At 52.0% G+C, this 23285-nt stretch overlaps 1 protein-coding gene across 1 annotated transcript in view; it reads right to left on the bottom strand.

Annotated features, from left to right (window-relative positions):
• The window catches only part of C6H14orf132 (chromosome 6 C14orf132 homolog), a 46618-nt gene continuing 23333 nt past the window's right edge, over positions 1-23285 (bottom strand). The window contains exon 2 of the mRNA XM_046009238.1: positions 1-874. Coding sequence (XP_045865194.1) covers positions 650-874 — 225 coding nt within the window. The 3' untranslated portion in view covers positions 1-649. The remainder of the gene's footprint in view (positions 875-23285) is intronic.

Here is a 23285-nt window from a genome sequence, read left to right as displayed (position 1 = left end):
AGTCATCCCCCTGTCCTTGGATTTCCTGATGCATCTGGGTCTCAAAAGGGGCCAAGTGTCTGGTGACAAAGGTGCCCTGTCCAAGTCAAACAAAGAACATTCTGTGGCCCAGGTCATACCACACCTATTCCAAAGGGCTGAGTGGGAGACCACGGCTGGGCTGGAAACACTCCAGTTCTGACGGCTGCTCCTCCCGGGCACCCCACACACCAGGTGCAGCAACTTGGCATAAAAACAAGACTCATACATGATTATTTACTGCCAGCAAGCGATCGTCCCACCATGTCCATATTTCATACCTAACCAGCTATTTCCTCTGGTCTTATGTTCTTGGAATATAGGTTCAAAAATTCCCCACTTGGCTCCTTGAGAAGGCTTTGCCCCATTGCGCCTCCAGGGACAATCACACTCCCATGTTTTCTGGATCAGCTTGATCACAGCACAGAACACTGGAAATCGGGGCTGCTGGGGGGCACTCCTGATGCACGGTCGCTGCCCCCGGAGAGGCCACGCGCGTGGTCAGAACTCCTGGTTCCAGAAGGTGGGACCCGCCAAAGGCCAAACAGCATCAGTGTCCCCAGCAAGGCCTGGCCCTGCTGTGAGCCCAGCACGGGCTGAGCCGGCTCGGAGCTGGTGGGCGCCCCGAACCTCAGAAGGTGAAGGCGTACACCACCCCAACCACCACAATGTTCCCCAGGGTCGCTATGATGGCAATCCAGAGCAGGACCGCGTCGTTGGAGGACCGCGGAGACTCCTCCGGCTGGCCCTGGCCACTGGAGGCTGCGTGGACGTTGGTGGAGGAGTTAAAGAGGGAGTACTCCGTGCTGAAGTCTTCATTGGGCGAGTCCATGAAGGCGCCTCCCATCATGGGCAGCTGCGGAGAGGGAGAGAGAGAATTAATCTGGGCACACGGGGCTGGAGAGGAGCCTGGTCTTGTCTGGTCTGGTCAAGCCATTGGGTGCTGGGACACAGCATCTCACGGGCTCTCCTCCTGTTTGTCATCATGGATGGTGCTGCTACAAAGGTCATAGAGACGGTAACGCTTGGAGGAAGACGCCTTCATGCCCATTTCGAAGATGGAACCATTAAGGCACCAGCTCATCCACTGTGGGCAGTCCCTCCACACCAGCATGGGTTATAAAACGCCTTCCTTCCTCTTCTCTTTGCAAAGTCGTGATACTCAGCACAGACCGTTAAGGAAAGAGAAAAGAGGAAAAAGAAAAAGTGAGAATCAGCCTCGCTGCTTTAGGATAATGGCTGCTAACACGGTGATATTTTTCTTTCGCACTTTTTTCAGTGTGAGTCCGTATGTGTGCGTGAGAGAGATGGAGAGAAAACATGTTTAAACACGTGGTTTTATGTAAAATTCTGTATAAAAATTCCATCAGAACACCATTTTACCCATTGTATACTATTCAGCCACAAATAAAACCCCAATCTAACCAAACCCTACAACTGGAGATTCAGGAATTTTTTTTTTTTTTTTTTTGCTTTTATAAATAATGCAGTAAGGGGTGCCTGGGTGGCTCAGTCATTAAGCATCTGCCTTCGGCTCAGGTCATGATCCCAAGGTCCTGTGATCGAGCCCGCATCGGGCTCCCTGCTTTGCAGGAAGCCTGTTTCTCTTTCTCCCACTCCCTCTGTTTGTGTTTCCTCTCTCACTGTGTCTCTTTCTGTCAAATAAATAAATAAAATCTTGAAAAAAAATTAAATAAGTAAGTAAGTAAATAAATAAATAAATAAAGCAGTCAGAACGGCTAATTAAGAAGTCAGGAAGTGGCAGATGCTGGCGAGGATGCGGAGAAAGGGGAACCCTCCTACACTGTTGGTGGGAATGCAAGCTGGTGCAGCCACTCTGGAAAACAGCATGGAGGTTCCTCAAAATGTTGAAAATAGAGGTACCCTACGACCCAGCAATTGCACTACTGGGTATTTACCAAAGATACAAATGTAGTGAAAAAAGGGGTACGTGCACCCGAATGTTTATAGCAGAAATGTCCACAATAGCCAAACTGTGGAAAGAACTTAAATGTCCATCAACAGATGAATGGATAAAGAAGAGGTGGTAGGTATATAAAATGGAATACTATGCAGCCATCAAAAGAAATGAAATCTTGCCATTTGCAACGACGTGGATGGAATTAGAGGGTATTATGCTTAGTGAAATAAGTCAGTTAGAGAAAGACAATTATCATATGATCTCCCTGATAGGTGAAATTTAAGAAACAAGACAGAGGATCACAGGGGAAGAGAGGAAAAAATGAAGCAAGATGAAACCAGGGAGGGAGACAAACCATGAGACTCTTTTTTTTTTTTTTTTCAAACCATGAGACTCTTAATCTCAGGAAACAAACTGAGGGCTGCTGGAGGGGAGGTGGGCGGGAGGGAGGGGGTGGCTGGGTGATGGACATTGGGGAGGGTATGTGCTATGGTGAGTGTATGAATTGTGTAGGTCTGATGATTCACAGACTGTACCCCTGAAGCAAATAATACATTGTATGTTAATAATAAAAAAATTTTAAAAATAACGCACTGATCGAGACTCTAGCTATCCCTGCCCTTGGGCGTACATACATGCTTCTACGTGCATTTGTCTTTATTGCCGCAGACTCCCGGGCAGGGAGCTTCTGAGTCAATGGGTACAAGCACTTCAGAGCCCCTGGGGCACAGGGACGGGCTCCGCAGAAGAGTGATTCTAACTCCCAAGCCTCACATACAAGGATGGCCACACGTTCGCGCTCCAGAGATCGGAGTAAAGGCTCCAGGCTCCAGGCTGGGGGTGGGGACGTGGGCTGCTCAAAGGAGGGGGTGAAGGGTGAACCTCCATACAGCCACAAGGAGACCTTCCCTGCTCCAGGTCTTCTGGGCCCTTCCAGAATGCCCCAGAAGCTGATGTCTCCAGGACTGGCCCCCGCATCTGTTAGGGCCACGGTGTGTGTTTTGGATGGCACCGGGGAGAATGAACAGTGAACAGTTATGCTTTCCTTCTGCACATACTACCTGAGCCCTTATTACCACCAGCACGGAGGCCTGGCCACACCCAGGGGGTGTGCAAGAGATTTCAAGACTCACGACTTAGCTCTCCCGTTGGAGGGACCACTGTATTCCCATTTCACAGATGGGTAAGCAGAGGTCAAGGCTACATGGTGAGTTCATGGCGGAGTCAGGGTTGAGAGCTTCTCGCTCTGCACGCAGTCACCCCGACTCCGGGCTCGGACTCCATGTTGGGGCTTGGAGATGTCAAGATCATTGTCCCCAGGAAGTCTTGGACCCCAGGGGAGAAAATCGGGAGCCACTTCACTCCCCCATTCTTCTGACAAATAAGTGTGAAGGGTGCATGGATTACGTTCCCGGGTTCTAGACTCTGGATACAGCGGCAAGTAAGACAGACTGGTCCACACTCCAGTCGGGGGATGAGAGCAGGGAGGAGGAAGAGAGGCCAGAGGGGAGCAGGGAGGGATGAAGATGCGCGGGGGGGGGACGTGAACCATCGGTATCGACGCAGGGAGGCTACCTTCGGGCATCTCTGTACTTGGCCACTCGCGTCCCAACAGCCTCCGCAGAGCACCTGCTTGACCGAGAAGGGCAGCCTCTCTGGGCTTGCTCGGAGAAGCCTGACATTTCATCCACGACACAGCTCTGCCCTTTATCTGGTGGGGACCCGCCGGCTATCACAACCTAGGGGTATAGGGACAGAAGGGCCCCTGGGGATCTTGGGACCGACCTGGCCCAGCCTGGGGGGCCACTGCGCACAGGGGCATGCTCACAGCATGAAGATCCGGCCAGCGCTGCGTGTGTACGTGTGTCCCTTCTTACACGTCAGTTACGGTTTAGCCGTGTATTAAGACGTTGAGCTCAATGAACATGTTTAGTGCGTGTGAGTAGCTATCAGGACAAACACAAATGAGAAGTGACATGCATCCTATGAGAAGTACAATTAAGAGTTTAAAGAAGCGAGCCGGAACCCCCTCTTGGCCCCAAGCTGGTGACGCAGATGGGATGGGTTGCAGCCTCATCAGGCACAGGCAGCCTGAGGGGGGCTGAGGGGCTGGCACAGCTGGGTGGGCGATGAAGCCTCTGGGTCCAGGGCCTTCCCATGAAACCCATTTCTGCTTTGGGTCTCAGTCACTGTCCTCTCCCCTGGAGCCCTCCTTTCCCCCCCCACCCCCCCGTGTCCCACATCCTTGCCTCATGGCCTCCCATCCTGAGATTTAGCTCCTCCTGTCTGCTTCCCCAGCGGCCTGGAAGTCCCAGGAGGTGGGACCAGATCTGCTTACTCTCCTCATGGGGTTCCAAGAGCATTGCACAGGTCTGGCATACAGTGGTGCCTAGTAAAAACCTGGCCGCTAACTGATGAATGATGGCCTCTCTCAACTCAAGGGCTGGCACTCCTATGTTGGCTAACGGCCTCTCTGGCCTCTCCCGAGGGCCCACACGTCCACCTGCCACCTGCGGGGTTCACGGAGGGCAGTGGGTTCCTCTCCCCCAGCCCCCACCGCAGCTGGCGCTCCGGGCACCCCACAGCCCGCCCTTCTCTGGGGTCTTCCTCTGGCAGCCCAGGGTGGAAGCAGGGCTGCGGTGAGGCCCCAAAAACTTGGCTGGTAGCATCTTAGTGGGGGACTCAGGCCAGGCCTCCCCGTGCACATAGACCTGGTCTGCAGCTGCCTCCCCTGGGTCTGCTGGACCCCCCGGAGTTAACCCACGTTCCAGTCCTCTGCCCGTGGCCGCCTCTCCATCCCTCTCCCCCGGCCAGGGCCCTGCTGGGTTTCTGGGCAGGGGCCGTCCCTCCACTCCACTGGGTGGGGGACCCGCTGCGGCCCCATCACCTCTCTCTGGGGTAGGGCCGGTCTCTCTGGGGATTTGCATCAAATCACTGGGGAAAAGGAGGACACTGGGCAGAGCTTCTGGGCGGGGAAGAGAGAGCAGCCCCAGAGAGCAGGGCACCTGGCCCCACCACCACCACCTTGCCCAGGGCCGCTGCCGTCCACCGGGTCTCCACCCAGCACCCTTCCAGCCCACGCTGCTGCCCGTGCTCTGCTTGTCGTTGGTGTCCCTGTGTCAGTTTCCTGTGGTGGCCTTAGCGAGTTGCCACGAATGATAACACACATTTATTCTCTTTCCAGGCCCAGAGGTCGGAAGTCTGACATGGGTCTTCCCGGGCTGCCACCCGGTGTTCACTGTGCTGCTGCCTCATCCGGCTTCCAAAGGCGCCAACATTGGCCTGTGGCTCCTTCCTCTGTCTCCCAGGCCCGCACTGTGCTATCTTCCCGCCTCTCTCAGATCCTCCTTCGTCCCTAGTATGAGTACCCTGGTGATTCCCCTGGGCTCACTTGGATAATCCAAGATCATCTCTGATCTCAAGATTTTTTTTTTTTAAGATTTATTTATTTGAGGGTGTCTGGGTGGCTCAGTGGGTTAAAGCCTCTGCCTTCAGCTCAAGTCATGATCTCAGGGTCCTGGGATCGAACCCCACATCGGGCTCTCTGCTCAGCGGGGAGCCTGCTTCCTCCTCTCTCTCTCTGCCTGCCTCTCTGCCTGCTTGTGATCTCTGTCTGTCAAATAAATAAATAAAATCTTTTTTTTTTTTTTAAAAAAGATTTGTTTATTTGAGAGAGGGAGAAAGAGCAAATGGTGGGCAGGGGCAGAGGCAGTGGGAGAGAGAGAATCTCAAACAGACTCCCCGCTGGGCATGGAGCCCGATGTGGGGCTCAATCTCTCCACTCCGAGATCACGACCTGAGCCAAAACCAAGAGTAGACACTTAACCTACCACACCACCCAGTCGCCCCTGATCTCAAGATCCTTAACCTTAATCATACCTGCACAGTCTCTTTGCCCCATCGGGTAACCCATCCAGAGGCTCACCTAATTGGAGGTCGGTCTCCACTACACAGGGAAGTCTCTGGAAAGCAAGCCCGGTGACCTACTCATCTCGAGCTCTCTCGCCCCCACTGTTGACGTAAAAAAGTCGACAAACACGACCCTGTGGAATTAGTGACCTGAAGTCAGCAGAAAGGCTCCCCACCAGCTATGCCCCATCAACCCAGTCCCACAGAGCCCTCGGGGGGACAGTGCGTTCTCCACACGGTGAGCTCCCCTCTGCCCTGCATCGGCCACAACAGAGAGCTTGGCACTGTGCCAGGGACCACGCTGTTGTCTGATCGATACTGTCCCTCTGAGGGTGGGGACAAGGGTGGGTTCCGGTTCGAGACAGACTTGGGGGTGAATCCGTAGAGTAAAGCTAGGTGGGTCCTTCAACCCACTTGCCTGTAAGTAGTGAAGATAATTCATTGTCTTCAGTGGAACCAGCAGGATTCTTGCAAGAAGGAAGTAAAACCACAGATGATAAAATGTGGCCCAAGACAGTCACTCAGTAATTCCTCGTGTTTTCTCCTTTTATCGTTCTTTGTAGAAGTTCAAAACCAGGAGCCTTGCATGTGTCTCTTATCCAACTGCTTAAGCTGAAGGGGGGGGGAAGGGGGGCCCTGGCGTTTCCAGATGTGCATTTTATGTGATCCATTAATCAGGCAGTCTCTTGCAGGTGCAACAGACCACCCCCCAGTCCCCAACTTATGTTCAGGCTGAGAGATGCTCCAAGTCTGGCCAGCGCTGTCATTTGATCCATCTGTCTACGGTGTTTGGTTGTTCTGATTTTTTTTTTTCCCTTTGTAAAACAGAGTCCACATTCAAAATGTCCGTAGATGTGAAAACAAGTTTAAATGGCAAAATCTCATGAATAGAAAACAACACACAAAAAGGTCAGCTTCAATTGCATTATTGGAAAATTGGAAATGGCTGACCAGGAGGACTCATGGTCAGAGCGACGGGCAGTAGCTGGAGTCACCCCAGAGATAGATGGTGAGAGAAGCATCTGGAAGGTCTCTTGGAGAGGCCCCTCCTCCCCTACTGTGACAACCAGACCCTCTCACGCCAATGGGCAGATGCGGTCACTGGCCCCCTGGGAGTGGAACCCTTGGTTGAGGTTTCAGCTAGAGCAGATCTGGGGGTGTAGACTTCTAACTTCCTACCCTGCAGAAGCGAGAGGCCCATGGAGGCAGAACCAGATCCCGGGCATTTGAGGCTGAGTCACAGGGTGGGGCGTTGGCAGGAGGGGCAGGGAGCTCCTTTCCTCAGCAGAGGAGGTGGTTCCAGCCAGCCGGCTGGGTCAGAAAGAAGCCTGTTGGCTTGTTAAAGAGGGACACCAGCACAGGTCAACATTCAAGGTCCTTGCTGTCGATCAAGGCTGCACATCCTGACGGTAACTTTCAGGAGAGCAGGAGCCTTCCTGGTTTCCTACAGCATCCGCAGAGCCCAGAACAGAGCTGGTGCTCAGAAGACAGAGGGGAAGCAAACAAACTCCAGGTCCATCGGATGCCAAGAATTCCGAAGGCAGGCTGAGCCAGCGCTTCCCGGCTGGGCGATCCGGGCCCGTTTCCTAACCTAACCTGTCCAAGCTCAGGTTTCCCCCAGAAACCCAGGGGCAAATGCCAGACACCGCCTCCCAGATGAGGGCTGCCAGGAGGGGCAAAGCGCTGTCTGCGGTGGGAGGTGGGGAAGGGAAGTCACCAAATAAACTCAGAGAGCATCCCCAGCACGAAAAGCGTGTCTACCGAATATTCGCTACTCCGCACGGATCCACACGTACGAAGTCAAGGATGATAACGTGGGAGCCAGACTCAGCAAGCGCCTGTCCCGGAGGAAAAGGGTGGGGGGCAAGGAGACTGGTTTTGCCCATAACATTGTACTTTAAGAAAAGACGAGCAAACAGGATGAGCTGTTAGAAAGAGTCTCTTCCCGTCGCTGGGCACTTTTCAGTATTTTCAACCTCTAACATTAAGATCAAGGCTTAAACAACAGGAGTGGGTCACAGACGGGGGGAAGGGGTTGCGATCACCACCGTGGGCCGGGCGGCTCCCCTGGGGGTCCCTGCCCTCGGTGCTGGAGACCAGAACGGTGTGGAGGGGTTCTGGGAAAAGCGTAGGTACGCGGACCCCAAGGTTCCGCCCGTGGAAAATCACATGGTCCCCACCCCATCCCCCCATCCCTGCACACAGCAGAGCTGCTCGGCGGAGGCCCCAGGAGGAGGCCCGCCTCCGGGTCCCCATCTGTTCCTGCCGAGAAGAGGGAGGTTAGATAAACCTCCCCTAGGCTGGGCCTCTCCAGAGGAAGGAACAGAAGATGCTTTCAAAGGAAAATTTTCAAAGAGAAGGCTCTGGCAGAAGTTTCCAGAACAATGCCCACGCTGCAGGGGAGGGGCACCAGAGACAACGGGTGTTTGTTGCTGGAGGCTCCGGGAAGTGGACTTGCTGGCCTCGTGCTGGGTCCCACCAGACCCTTCTCCCCCAGAAGGCTGTCCCTCCACAGGGCCCCTGGAGCATCTCAGCCACACATAGGATCTGATCTTCTTCTGGACTGTGGATTTCAAAGCTAAACTTACACGAGGGTAGAAACATCCATATTGTCCCCGTCTCCAGGGGGTGGGGACACTCTGCTGCCACTTAGGGCTGACACGCCTGGCCCTGCTTCCCTCTCTGAGCCTCGCTTACCCAGGAGCTGCTCAGAGGAGTGACAGCCAAGGCCAACCTCGGGGCTCAGAAGCCCTTGCCAGACTCTAAGAAAGCCAGGGTCAGGTGTAGACGGTCCTCAAGTGAGGGTTGCGTGGTGAGGGCTGGGAGACAGGCCCTTGGGTAAAATCCGCACCCCCCTCCCAGTGCAATTGGAATTTCGGAGAAACAACAACAAAACCATTTTTTGATATAAGTATATCCCAAATATTTCACTGGTCCTACTTAGAGCAAAAAAATCTTACTGAAAAATGATCTGACATTTAAATTTAACTGGGCCTCCTGCATTTTTATTTGCTAAATCTGGCAACTCTGTGTGCGGCCACTCTGAGAAAGAGCTGCAATTTCGGAGTTTGTGCGAGGGGCCACGCCCTTGCGTCTGTCTCTCCAGAGCCTGCCATCTGCAGCCAGGCCTCTCTGGGTGACCTCCTTCCCTGGAAAATTCCAGGAGGCCTCCAGTAGGCCTACAAACATTATAAAGCCAATTTCTTCCCTTACTACCTTCTCGCAGGGTCTCTGTGGTCCAAATACAAAGGCTGGACAGCCTGGGAGTGCCAACCATCCATTTATTAGTCATTCAACAAACGCTGAGGGCCTACTGGGCACCTGGAGGTGCTGGACGGACCCTAGGGGTTTCCAGGGGAGACCCTGAAGGGCTTAACATTTAAAAGGAATACAGACAAACTCTCAGCCATAAAACAGCATTTAGCACACTTTAAGAGAGATGAGAACCAAGCAACGGGGTTCTCACAGCATGAAAGAGGGCAGGCTGCTTTTAATCCCTTGAACCAAAGAATCAGGCACAAGGCTGAGCCCTGGCTCTGTTCCTTTCTGGATGTGTGCCTTGAGCCAGTAACTGACCCTCTCTGGGCCTCTGTTTCCTTTCTGTCCAAGGAGGATAATAGCAGGGACCATTCTGTAGGGTACTGTGGGGGTGAAGTACCACGTCCCGGCTCTAAGGAGCCAACACCTGGGGCCTCTAATTGTTAGTATCGTCCCTGCTGTCATTGCTGGGCGGGCACAGAGCCAGACCTGCTCCTCTCATGGCCTCACCATCGTGGGGCTTTTGTGATTTTCTCCATTTTCCACCCTGAAGACACAGGCGCGGGGAGCTTCCTGGCGTCCTCCCTCCTGTCTCCCAGTGTTGACAGCTAAAGCCCTAGAGAACCCCCTTCTTTATAGACAGAGGGCAGGGAAGAGGGGCTCCCGGGACCCAGAGAATTTGGGGGAATCCCTAATTTCTTTCTCTTTTCTCTCTCTGGCTGCCTTGGGGCCAGCCCCGGTTGCTGGGCACTCTTCTGTGGCAGTGGTGGGCAGTGGCAGGGACAGGGGACCTAAATTGTAAAACAAAACCCTTCTCTCTGGTTAGAGGAACTGAAGAAAGGGCGCTTGTGGTTTGAGATGTGTCGGGGAGATAGTTCTTATCCTTCCTCTCTCACTCTCTCGCTCTCTTGTCTCCTGCTTGCCCTGCGGGCATCATGGCAGTTCAGACCTGTGGGACACACAGGGCAATACAGTCAATAGACTCCCAGTTGGAGGGTTAGGGAAGAAGGTCCTTGGGAGCCAAGGAGTATCCCAGGAGGAGAGAGCGCAGAAAAGATCCCCTAGTTCTGCACAGAACCTGTGCACATTCTGGGCTCGCTCTGTGCCATTACAGGCATGTGAGCAACCCAAACAAACCTCATGAAACCTTGGATAAGTCCAGACACACCCCTGAGAGGGTCCCGGGCTGGACAGAGTCAAACAGCATCGCTGCGTTGTTACCGAAGGACCCACGCTGGGACCACCACTTGCAGAAGATGGGGCAAAAATCTCCCGAACAAAAGAGATATCCAAATGGTCTCACTGACTCATTCTACCAAACACGCACCAACTCCTCACAATCTCTTCCAGAAAATAGAAGAAGGAAGGTCACTTTTTAACTCTTTTTGTGGAATGCTTCCCAAATCAGGTTAATGAAGCCAGCACAACCCTGCTACCAAACTCAGAGATACGACAAGAAAAGACAATGGAAGATCAATATCCTAATTAAATGTAGACAAGAAGTAGAGTGAGATGTTAGGGAGCTGAATCCAGCAATACATAAAAAGATACTGTATTTTTGGTTGTCTGGGTCAACATTCAAAGATCGGTTAATGTAACTCATTACCCTCACAGAAGTAAAAAGAAACAAAACATAATCGTATCCCTAGACACAGAAAAATCATTTGACAAAATTAAACATTGACTCATGGTAAAAATTCTTGGCAAACTAGAAATAGATGGGAACTCCCTAAGTCTGATCAAGACCATCTACAAAAAACAAAAACCATCACCAAAAAACAGCTTCAAGCTAACATCACACCTAGGCTATTAAACAAATCAACTGGATGTCTACAGTCAAACAATCGACAATTGAAACGTGAAGACAGCGTAGCATTTGCAAAAGAGATACACAGATCAATGAGACAGAACAGAGCATCCAGAGCTAGATTCACATAAATACGGTCAATTGAACTAAAAAAAAATTTTTCAGAAGAAATTCAGTGGAGAAAAGTAGTCTTTTCAACTAATGATGTTAGAACACTTGGTTACTGATGTGCCAAAAAATAAATAAATAAATAAAGATGTCCCTGGAACCTGATCTCTTATATAAAAATTACCTCCCCCAAACCCTACCCTCATGCCTTACACAAAAATTAACCCAAAATGGATCACAGACCTAAATGAAAATGAAAAAGTATAATACTTGTAGGAAAATAGAGAAGAATGTCTATGACCTTGAGTTAGGTAAGCAAAGAGTTCTCAAATCCAACACCAAAACTGCAATTCAAACAAGAAAGCATTGGTAACCGAGATTTCATCAAAATTTGAAACATCTCCTCTGCAAAAGGCACTGATGAGAGAATGAAAAGACAAACTATCGACCGGAAGAAAATATTTACAAATCCTGTATCTGACAAGGGACATGTAACCAGAATATATAAAGAACTCTGAAAAATCAACAATAGGAAAACAGTTTGAGAAATGAGAAGTTTTGAATGGTCTGTATAGGAGATACGCAGAAGGCAGAACAACACATGAAAAGATGTTCAACGTCCTCAATTATTAGGGAAATACAAGATAAAACCATCACAAGATACCACTGTATGTCTATTAAAATGGTTAGTTTTTCTTTTTCTTTTTTCTTTAAAGATGATTACTTAGTTCTGGCGAGAATGTGGACCAGCTGGAACTCCAATCTAAGGCAGGTGGGAAAGGAAAATGGTACAGCTGTTCTGGAAAAATTCCGCAGTTTCTCATAAGCATACATTTGCCGAACGACTTGGAAATCTAAGTATTTGCTCCCAAAGAAATGAAAACGTACACTGGTAGAAAAAGCTGGGCAGATGTTTAGAATAACTTTATTCATAACTACCCCAAACTGGAAGCAATGCAGATTGTCTTTCAACAGCACAGAATAAAACAAAACCAAAAAACGGCGATACAATCATGCAGTGAAATACTAGTCAGCACTCAAAACCGATCAGCTCCTGACGGACAGCAGCACGGGGGACTCTCCGGCACACGAATAAGCCAGACAGAAAAGGCTTCGCGCTATGTGACTCCATCCCCGTGACAATCTGGAAGAGGGAGACATGACAGGGTGACGGGGCCAGCGGGCGTGGGTGTGGGGTGAGCAGGAGGGCAGTGTCTGGGGTGAGGGAGGGGACTGTGGTTGCGGTCACAGGACTCTGCGTTTGTGAGAACTTACAGAGCTGTTTGTATGGCCTGGAGGGGGGGGATGTTGGAAAGGAAATTCCAGCACACCTTGAAGGCCACCGCTGTTTCTGCAGCCCATGGGAGCCATGCAGTGTTCTCCACGCCTTGGGCGGCAGGGGGGAGGTGGGAGTGGTGGGAAACACCGGCATTCCCACTGCCCAGGCCGGAGCTGAAGCCCCCCCCCCCTGCAGAAATGGGCTGGGGAGGCTGGCCCCAACCTGCATCGGGCCCTGAAGCCTGGGCTCTTTCCACCGACCCTGGATTTTCCCGCATGTATGGCCAAGGCAGGTAGGGAAACTGAGGCACATGGTCCATGGCAGAGGTCACCGTGACATCTCCATGGGCTGGCTGAGGGCTTAGGACCCTGACCTGAGGAAGTACTAAGCACCCTGCCTGTTCGGCCTCCTGGTGGCCGCTCACACCTTTCCCGGACCAGGAAGCCCATCCCAGACCTCCGCGTACCAAAATGCCACCCAACGTTCCAGGCCCAGCTACTATTTCTGGAACCTTCCTTTGAAGTTTCAACTTCCTTTGGCTCTCCGAGCCAAATTTTATTGGTGGCTCTCCTGCCATCTCCCCACTGCCAGAGCACTGTGCACTGCGTTCCTAAGATACGGGGTGTGTACCCACACGCACACGAGCTACCATCCATCATCTGACCCCTGGGGCTGGGCTCCCACTGGACGTTTGGGGCTTTCATTCCCACAGGCGTGGAGCACAGCTCCCCAAAGTTGAGGGGTGCCACCTCCCAGGCCTGGCTACAGGGCTGGGTCAACAGGCTTCCCCCTCCCCACCGGCCCCACCTGGAGGCAGGGCACGGGCTGTGGCCGGTTGGTCAAAGGCTGGGGGTCTCCACGGGGCTGTGTGGGGAGTGTCAATGGCTTCGGCAGAGTGACGGCAGCAGACGGTGGAGCTTGGGACACTGAGGTTTATGCCGCCCGGTCCAGGGGGAGGCTGAAGGAAGTCCCTTCAGGATGTAGGCACAGAGGCCAACGGCCCCTGGAGGGAAAGGAAGCAAAAGACCTCACAAAGCAGACTGCACACCCAACACACGTGCAATACGTGTTCACCAAAACACGCGTGCACAAGTGTCCACACAGCATCTCTCAGAAGAGCCCCAAACCGGAAACAGCACAGTTGCCCATCAGCCGGAGAACGGATATGTCGGCTGTGGCGTATTCCTACAATGGAATCCTACACAATGAGAACCACGAGCCACACACATAACGATGACCCAAAAAACCCAGACTCAGATAAGAACATACTCTGTGGCCCCGTTTATTTCAGCGGGTCTCAACTGGGAGTCATTCTGCACCCCCTGGGGACTTTCGGCGATGTCTGGAGACGGTTTTGATTGTCACAACCGAGGGGGAGGATGCACTGTCCACTACCTAGCGGGTGGAGGCCAGAGCTGCGGCTGACCATCCTGCAGTACCCGGGACATCCCCCCACAACACAGAGTGATCCAGTCCCAATATCAACAGCATGTCGACTGAGAAATCCTGATTTTTATCAAGGTCATGACCAGGCAAAACTAGTATCTGGTGTCAGATTCAGCCTATGTCTGCTGCTGGAAGGGGTGAAGGCTGGGAAGAGGGACAAGGGTGTTTCAGGGTAGAAGGCTGGCTGTTCTGATTGGGCGCTGGTTATGGGCGCTCCCTTAAAAAACACCCATCAAGTGGTACACGGTCCTGTGTGTCTGTCTTACTTTAAAAGTTGTCCTTTAAGAAGATGGAGGGAACAACTAAACTTGCCTAGGAATCTCGGATTTGATTTCAATGACGTTTGAGATGGAACCTCTACTCGGAATAGCCACAGCTTATGGGATGTTTTTCCCCTTGCCGGCACCCGAGGCAGGGCTCAGAGTGAGCTCGCCTGTCTGCAAAGTGCAGACAAGAGCATCTTGATGTGGCCATCATCACCCCACACTTGTGGGGCTGCCTGCAGGGATGGGGGGGAGATATGGTGACCCAGGGGCATCCTGAGTGTGGCGTCACAGCAGGATGTAGGGCAGGGAGCTTAGTCCCCGGCACGCCTTCAGGTTGGACCTTCAGAACGGCCAATGGCCCAGCTGGGGCGCTTGCCTTCCTTCATGCCTTCCAAAGAGGACGCGGAATCTGTCTGTGGGAAGAGGGAAGGACTTTGTCCAGGCTCAGTCCCTCAGCTGGCAAAGGACAGGAATTGGAAGGTGAGTGTGAGCATGTGATCTTGGAAGTACATGAGAGAGAGAGAGAGAGGAGGGAAGGGAATGTACAAATGAGAGAATTCACGTGCACAGGATCACTTTGTGATCCACACACCAGTTCAGACTTGGAACCTGGGTTACTGGTGACAAGCCCTGGATGTCTCCTCCTCCCAGAGTCCTGGCATTTCTGCAAATCTGGTTTGCATTTTATGTGCCCAAGGCTTCTGCAGGGGGAGAGACAGAGGAGGCTGCGGTGGTGCCGAGAGCCGAGTGAGAACGGAACCGGCTCCAGAGGGACACGGTGGGCTGGGTTCCTCTCCAGGGACCCAATAAACAGCAGCTGTCCGTGCTTCGTGGGACACAAACAGGGAAACCAGTTATTTTAAAAATAAATGACCAGGTCAAGAGTGTAGGGTTCTGGGCATAAAGAGTTAATCACCAAAGTAAATGGACAATCCTTGAAGGACTCTCAGAGCCCTCCACATGGAAAACCCTTCTTTGGTCAAAGGGCCCATGCCTCATGCGCTCCCGGTCCAGCTTGGACGCCAGGTGGCCTGTGGGCCGATCGTCCTGGCTCAGTACTGAAGTCGACTCCCATCCCGAGAGCAGGGCTCTGGGGCGTGCTGTCTTAAGTGGAAGCCGGACTCCATCCGGCTCTGTGAGATTCCTCCCTGGGACCTGGGAATGTGCTGGAAGAAATGCTAATGAGTACAGGTGTGAAGACTTCTCCTTGATGAGGGGTTTGTGCCAAGGGCCCCATATCAACTCCAGGTTGTAAGAACACAGGTCAGCAAGGCACAAGAAGGCCTCCCAAATAAAGAGAGCCTTTCCCTCTAAACGATTAACGTTTACACCCCCTACAACGTAAGAGAGGCAGCATTTCATAGAGCCCAGCTCAGCATCCTTAGTGTCCTTGACCTCCACCTCGCGCCTGATTCATGAAGCCGTGGCCAGTCATCAGCCTCTGAGCCCTGGGCCTTTGAGGACAATGAAGGGGGCTGAAACCTTCAAAGGCCACCCACCTCCCTAGGCCAGTCGCTCTGGCCCCATGGGGGTCACCATGTGTCCCTCTCATGTTACCTTGCTCCTTGCCTGTCCCATACCTGCCCAGGTTAGACAGACTGCCTCTCAGGGAGGTGGGATTTCCCCATCTTAGATGGGGTAAAATCAAGGCTTCAATAGGTTAGACATTCCCGAAGTTCCAGAGGCTGAATTTAAAATGCCTATTACAGGGTTCCTGGCAACATTCCAGGATGATTCTTATGGAAACTATGTCCCCATACTCAGCAGCTGGAACAGAAGGTGTAAAGGAAGCAAGGTGTCAGCGGACAAAAACCCTGCACGGAAGCCGGACGGATGGGCTCTGCTGAGGAACACGCCTGTGTCCTGCTCACCTTCTCTGCAAGCTGTGCCAGTGGGCTGTGCTCCAGACACCAGCCGCACGCTTGCTCCTCTGGAGGCGGAAATGAAGAGTGCAATTGGATCCTGCTTCGGTCTCATTCGGAAGTGGGAAATCCATTTCTCTTCCCCAAGAGGGTATCAGCAAGGGGCTCTGCCTCCTTCTACAGATGTTGAGGCTACAGACCTGAGTCCACACCGGCCTCGGCAGTGAGGGCTCCCCACCCCGACCCCTGGCCGCGAGCTTCAGGCATCCTGCCTACGAACACTCCCCTGGGCATCCCGCCTACACCCCAAACCTCCGAGAGCCCTGTCACAAAGTCACCCAGCCCCAAGCCACTCTGGGACGCTGTCCTACAGAGAACTGGCCTCCAACCTGGCTAAAGGCAGTTCTGTTCTTTCATCAAATCGACCACACACAGCCAGCCGCCCACCTGGCTGTGTCTTCCTTCTTGTCGACTCTAGTCAAGGGCAATCAATGTAGCCGCCCGAAGCCAACATTTGCCATTTGCGTTGGCTCCTGTTCACGTGCTGAAGAGTTGCTAACGAAAAACAGCATAGGAAATAAAAATAAAAGCTAATATTTATGGAGAGTCTGCTCTGCACCAGAGACGTGTTGGGTCCTTTTAGGGCACAATTGCATTTTGTCACCAACAGCCCCGTGAGCTGGGTACTATTCCCATGCCTGCGGGCAGGGGAAGAAAGGAAGGCACAGAGTGATCACCCCATAGTCCTCTCTGTGACCACAATGATTGGACACTCCCATGAGCCAGCGGATAGTTCCTTCTCTTGTGGGGTGTCCAAACAAGCCAGGAAGGCAGAGGTGACACCTGGGACACTCACCAAGGTGACAGGGCACCGTGCATCAGGACCAGCGCTGAGCACACACAGGGAGCTTCTAGAGTGACACCTGTGTTCATTTCAGTGCCTCCTCGAGGAGCACTGTGACATCAACCTCCTTCAGCAGCTAGAGGTGGCAATGGGTCAGATCCTGTACCCTCAGGGACCACACTGCCTGCCCCCCACGCCCCAACCAGATGTGCCGGGTGTTTCCACCCAGCCCCCTCGCTGCTCAGGCGGCCACCTCTGCTTCATGCTGGACTGTCCCTCCACTGCCTGCGGGTCCTCTCCCGAGCCTCTCTGGAGCCGGCTGGCGGGAATGAGCAGGAACTCACAAAAAAGGGCTGCTCTGGATGCTGTCACTTTATGGTACAGCCCAGCAGGAGGTGGGTGACTGGGGGCTCAGAGGGGTGTAGTCATTTCCTTGAGCTTGCACAGTTCCAAGTGACTGACCAGGAATTAAAATCCACACGTGCCAACCCCTCACTCTCATCATCACTCTAGGCTGCATTTCGGCTTTCTCTGCTGGCTTCCCATAAAACTTTGTTCCTACAACCGATAGAACTTTTAATACATCATCTTAGATTTATGACTTTATGTGATATTTATTACATTATTGTACTATGTTACATTAGGTGATGTTATGTTGTATTACATTGTTATAGTTCGTGGTGTACTAACATGTTACGTTACTTTATATAATGGTTAGCTGTGCACTTGAATGATGTGACATTACATAATGTTACATTATATTCCAGCCGGCTGTATCCTAACTTTGTGTTATTTTGTTGCAGTGTGTGATGCTATCTTAGATTACATTGTATTATAGTCAGCTGTGAACTAAGATTACATCATAGTACCTCATTAAGTCACATTGTAGTAAATCGTATTACAATTAGCTGAGTTCTGATTTTTCTTTCCTAGGGAATGTGAGCTTCCTCAGAATAAGAACAGAGTCTAATCTCCCTTTGGATTCCCAGTGCCTAGCATATCAACTCGCACAGAACATTTTATTTAAAAGAACCTGCTCAATTGGTGGCTGTACCTTGTGCTATCTGAGACGGTATCTGTAGGATGGATAATGTTCTACTCGTGACTGAACACGTGTAGACCCAGGAAAAACCTAGGACCCAGGAAAACAAGGATATTTTTGGCAAGGCTCAGAGCACTACTGAATTAAAAGGAAAAAGCAAATTCACCACTTTTGAAATTGTTGCCATAGAAACTCGGTACAACACAGCAGGAGAAAATGCTGGCTTGGTCAGAACACACATCAACTCTAATTACCAGTAATGGAGAAAACGCTTGCCCCGGGGGACAGAAATGCCAGGCAGTGGGGCTCCAGAGCTCCCAGGACCCTGTCCTCCATGCTGTGTCCATGGTCCTCTGTGAGAATCAGGGGGACGATGCTTATTTTGAGGACACTGGCTGAGAATGTGGAGGAGAAGCAGCCAAGACCTGGCGGGGAGGCTGCCGTCCTCCCTGGTAGCACCTGCCGTCCTCTCTAAGGCCCGGGCTTCCTGGGGTGGCAGGACCACCAGGCCTCTGTTGGTTCAGCTTCAAAAATCTCCTGTCACTATCACTGGGTGTGAACAGTTGAGCACACACAAAACAATAGGGAGTTTTAAAATTTTGCCCTAGGAAATAGTGGGCAAAAGATGTCTTAGGTTAGTACTTATTCTGCCCCCAACTCATTCACGAATATCTCTGGGATGATTCAATAGTGGGACTAGTCCCCTGTGTGCGCCCACAGCCTCCTGATCATACTAAACTCCCTTTCCCTGGCGCAGTGGACTTTCAAGGCCTTGGGGCGAAGGCTGGGAAATTTGTTTGTTCAACTGGTCATTCATTCACCGGCCGGACAAAGCCGCTACTACATGCCAGGGAGACTGGCTGGAAGCCAGAAGTGCAAGGAGAGAAACCATGTGCTCTTTACTTTGGAGGAAGAGGGAGAAAGAAAGGAAAAGAGAGGGAGAGGAGCGGGAGAGCGGGAGGGAGAGAGGGTAGAGAACAGAACTAACAAATGAAATTAATTGGAACAGAGCATCACTCGTGTCTGCAAGGGCGTATGCCCTGGAGGGAAGGGAGGCGGGGCCATGACCTACTCAGCGTGCTTACCTCCCTACACGGAGGCTTTGGATCTTTTTTCTTTACTTTTCTTTTCTTTTGTCTTTCTTTTTTTTTTTTTTTAAAAGGCGAGGAAAGACGTCATTTGAAAGTATTCTTGAAATTAAGTGGAGGGTGACTATCGCCATAAGAAAAATGTCTGGGTCATTTTTTTATCTCCTTCCTCTGCACCACAAAATCATTTTCAGTAGTCATTGTGGCGTGAGACAAATGACAAGAACAGAAGCCCAGGCACTCTCCACTGGGGGTGACTGTCAGGACCTCCAGGGGAACGTTTTTAGTACATCGGTCTCCTCCCAGTGATCCTGGGGAATGTGCCATGCCCTTCCTCCACAGGGACACCTGTGTCAACAGGAGAAGAGACGGGACACAAGTGAGGGAATGACTAATGTCCTAGGAAGCTTCCAGAAGGCCTCCAAGCAGGGGTGTCCCTTGAGACAGGTCCTAATAGATGTACAGAAAACCTGTGGGTAGACGGGGGTGTTGTTCATCCACTACTTGCTGATACTGGGAGCTGGGAGCTGGTGAGAAGCAATCTCTCCCCATCTTTTGCTGGCTGCAGTTACCGTATCAGCAAGCTGGCCATTGTCGATCCAAGCTGGCTCAGAACACGTGATGTACACTCACTGGTGTTTTTTTTTTGGTCGTTTGTTCATTTAAGATTTAGGTGCCTGGGTGGCTCAGTCAGTTAAGCAGCTGCCTTCAGCTCAGGTCACCATCCCAGGGTCCTGGGATCGAGCCCCGCATGGGGCTCCCTGCTCAGCAGGGAGCCTGCTTCCCCCTGCCTGCCATTCCCCCTGCTTATGCTTGCTCTCACTCTCTCCCATGCTCTGTGTCAAATAAATAAATAAAATCTTTTAAAAAATTCATTAAAAAAAGATTTATTTGAGAGAGAAAGAGAGAGAGCGAGCGCGCGCACGAGAGCGAGCAGGGGGAGGGGTAGAGGGACGGGGAAAAGGAAAGAATCCCAAGCAGAGTCCATACTGAGCAAGGAACCTGACACAGGGCTCGATCCTAGGACCCCGAGATCACGACCTGAGCCGAAATCAAGAGCCAGACACTTCAAATGACTGAGCCCTCCAGGCGCCCCTGCACTCACAGGTGCTTCTGCAAACCCTGCTGGGTTGGAAGCCAGAGGAAGAATCTCCCCCATCCGTGTTCATGAAGCCACGTCACAGCCCCCTGCATGTCCATGGGAGGGAAATCCAGCCCGTGTATCATAAGGAAAACAGGGCCAGAGAAATAAAGGAGGCTGGAACCCCAGACAGTCCCTGCCAGAGAGAAAGGCCGGTCCCCGGAGCTGGCATGGAAGCAGGGTCCCAGCGTGGAAAAAGCCAAGTGCCAGAAAAGCAAAGAGAGACAGGGCTAGGACTCCTCAAGAGGACCTCAGAGTCCCGCTCCTCAGGTTAAGAGCGCTTTTAAAGAACAGGATTCCTCTGCCGCTGATGTTCCCCTTCACAACCTGGTCCTGAGCGCAGCTATCCGCCAGTGGGGGCTTGGCCAGGGGTGAGGGGAGTGGAGAGTTAACTTACAGCTGCAAACCAGCAGGGGCTAAACAAAAAAACCTTTCTGGTCTCAGCTTCCAAACCTCAAACAGACACACCATGATGATCCCGACCTCCTCCACCTCCCAGAGATTTTGCAAGGGTCAGATGAAATGATTTTTTCTGCTATGGGATGAAAGTCACAGTTTTACCATTTTACCATGTACTGATGTTTGTTTTATGACTCAGGACCATGAAGATCCGAGTTGTCACCTTTGATCCTGAGCACACAGAGTAGGTCCTCACTCTATGCTCCCAGGCTTGTCTGGGCTAAATCAAGTCTGTATTATGCTCCGCAGGAAACCTGCCTGTTGGAGAGAAATTGTCTCAGAATCAAGGCTATATTCTCCTCAAGAGTATTTAGGGCTAACGAGGCTCAGGGCGCCCCAGGAAGGATGTGCTTAAACAGCCCAGGAACAAAGAAAGTGCTTCAATCCTCTGCTGAAAAATCCCGGTCCAGTTTCAGCTGAAAAGTTTGGAAAAGGGATGTGGGCCTGTCCCCTGGGTGGTCTGGAAGGATGCCACTCTGAAAAGTGGTCTTGAGGGTATCAGCGGCTGGCAGGGCGCTGGGGAGGAGGCATTTTCTCCTAGAAGACTTGGAAAAATGCCTCCTTTCTAAGTGATAATGACAGTCCCAGTGTTGCAAAGGATTAGCGTAGAGATGCACGTGGGAGGCTATAAAATCCATGTCTGCTTTTGCAAAAGGCAGGGAAGAAAGAAGAGGGAATAAAGGAGAGGGTAATACAAACATCCACTAGTCCTTTGGCTTTTCTTCCTTCCTCTTTCCCTCCCCCCTTCCTTCTCTTCTTCCCTCCTTCCTGACTGGGAGCAGTCAGCAGCTGTGATGCTCACCACACCTGGGCCGTGGGCTCAGGCCACTCCCCCTGAGGCCACGGACCCCTATTTCATCCCGAGCCCACCTTCTTCATCTGACCCAGGGAACATCAGCCCAGCTGTCAGACTCGGGCAGGGGGGAGGGCAGGTTCAGAGACAGTGGGCGCCTGCTGCAGGCACTTGATAAGCACCGGGACTTTCTGAGAAAAGCTGAGAGCAGATAACAAAGTGGATGGCAAGGGCTTCGACTTCAAAACATGCCAAGGCTCAGGGCCCGTGGATAGAGGATTTCTCCCCACAGAGGTTGACTAACTCCTTATTAGGGAGGGACGTGGTTACCAAGAGAGAAAACCGAGTGTCAGAATAACATCCCTTTGAGGGTGATGCTGATGTGTTTATTTCTTTAGACCCTGCTCAACTGGGGAGCTCAGGTCATGGTCTCAGGGTTCTGGGACGGAGCTCCACACTGAGCTCCCTGCTCAGCAGGGAGCCTGCTTCTCCCTCTGCCTTTTCCTTCTGCTCCTCCCCCCAACTCCTGCACACACACACTCTCTCTCTCTCAAATAAAATCTTTACAGAAATAAATAAATATCGCTCAGCCAAAGGCATCATCTCTTATGTACTGGTCATATGGCCACTAGCGTGTTCTACCAGAAAGAAAATACGGTAAATTCAACACACACACACACCCGGACCCTAAGTCCTGCTGTAGCAGGTGTCCGCCACACCCATGCCCAGCAACCGAACTGGGCTCTCCTAGTGGCCACTTTGCTGCTCGGCAAGCACCTGAATAAGGGCAGGTGGTTCCCCGAGTGAACTTACGGACGGTAACACAGGACAACACTTAGGCCCGGTGGCAACAAGTCACACCACGCCCCCGCTACTCCCATGGGGAGAAGTGCAGGAACTGGGAGTTGGGCCATCCGTGTCCACCACCTGATGTGGCCACCAGGGAGCTGTGTGACCGGGGACCCATCCCTCGCCATCCCTGAGCCTTCCTCTTCACATCTGCACAGAGGCTAACGAGAACAGCCTCACTGGGGAGCCGTGAGGACTTCCTGGGCTGACAGGTGTAAAGCCCTTAAGCTCAGTGCCCGGCGCACGGTGTTCAGGTGGGTAATGATTTAATGAGCTACCATAGTCCTTAATGTTACTAGTCGTAATAGTAGTAGGAGGAGGTCATGGTGACCGTGTCTTTATTTATTTATTTATTTTTTTAATATTTTATTTATTCATTTGACAGAGAGAGACCACAAGTAGGCAGAGCAACAGACAGAGAGAGAGGAGGGAAGCAGGCTCTCTGCTGAGCAGAGAGCCTAATGTGGGGCTCCATCCCAGGACTCTGGGATCATGACCTGAGCCAAAGGCAGAGGCTTTAACCCACTGAGCCACCCAGGTGCCCCGACCATGTCTTTATTTTTATTACTTCAAGGTGATGTATGCTCTGTAAAGAACATTAGCAAACTCTGGAGTTCGAGCTCAATATTTCTTGCAACTCAAGAGTCTGCAGCAAGTAAGCCACGAAGGGAAGGGTCAGGAGGGGACTCAAGGCACCCACTCGGTCAGAGGCGCCCGCAGTGGTCTAGGAGAGACGGGCTGGCAGGGCTGCAGGAATTTGCAGACAGGGGTGTGTGTGTGTGTGTGTGTGTGTGTGTGTGTGTGTGTGTGTGTGTTTAAGATTTTATTTATTTATTTGAAAGAGAGAGAGAGATCACAAGTAGGCAGAGAGGCAGACAGAGAGAGAGGAAGGGAAGCAGGATCCCCGCTGAGCAGAGAGCCAGATGTGGGGCTCGATCCCAGGACCTGAGACCATGACCTGAGCCGAAGGCAGAGGCTTAACTCACTGGGCCACCCTGGTGCCCCAGGTGTTTGTGTGTTAAGAAACACCCCACCCTGCTAGGGGCCCCCAGGTTAAGCAATATCCTGCACTTTATGCCGAATCTGACAGGTGGGTATGGCATGGTGGCGGAAGATGAATAAGCTGCCAGCTGCCCCCCGCCTGGCCACCAGCAGCCCGCCAGCTGTGTCCCAGAGCCTCCCCTCCCCCACACGA

Source organism: Meles meles, chromosome 6 (genome assembly GCF_922984935.1).
Source record: "Meles meles chromosome 6, mMelMel3.1 paternal haplotype, whole genome shotgun sequence".
NCBI classification, from domain to species: Eukaryota; Metazoa; Chordata; class Mammalia; order Carnivora; family Mustelidae; genus Meles; species Meles meles.
This window is presented reverse-complemented; position numbering and strand designations above follow the sequence as displayed.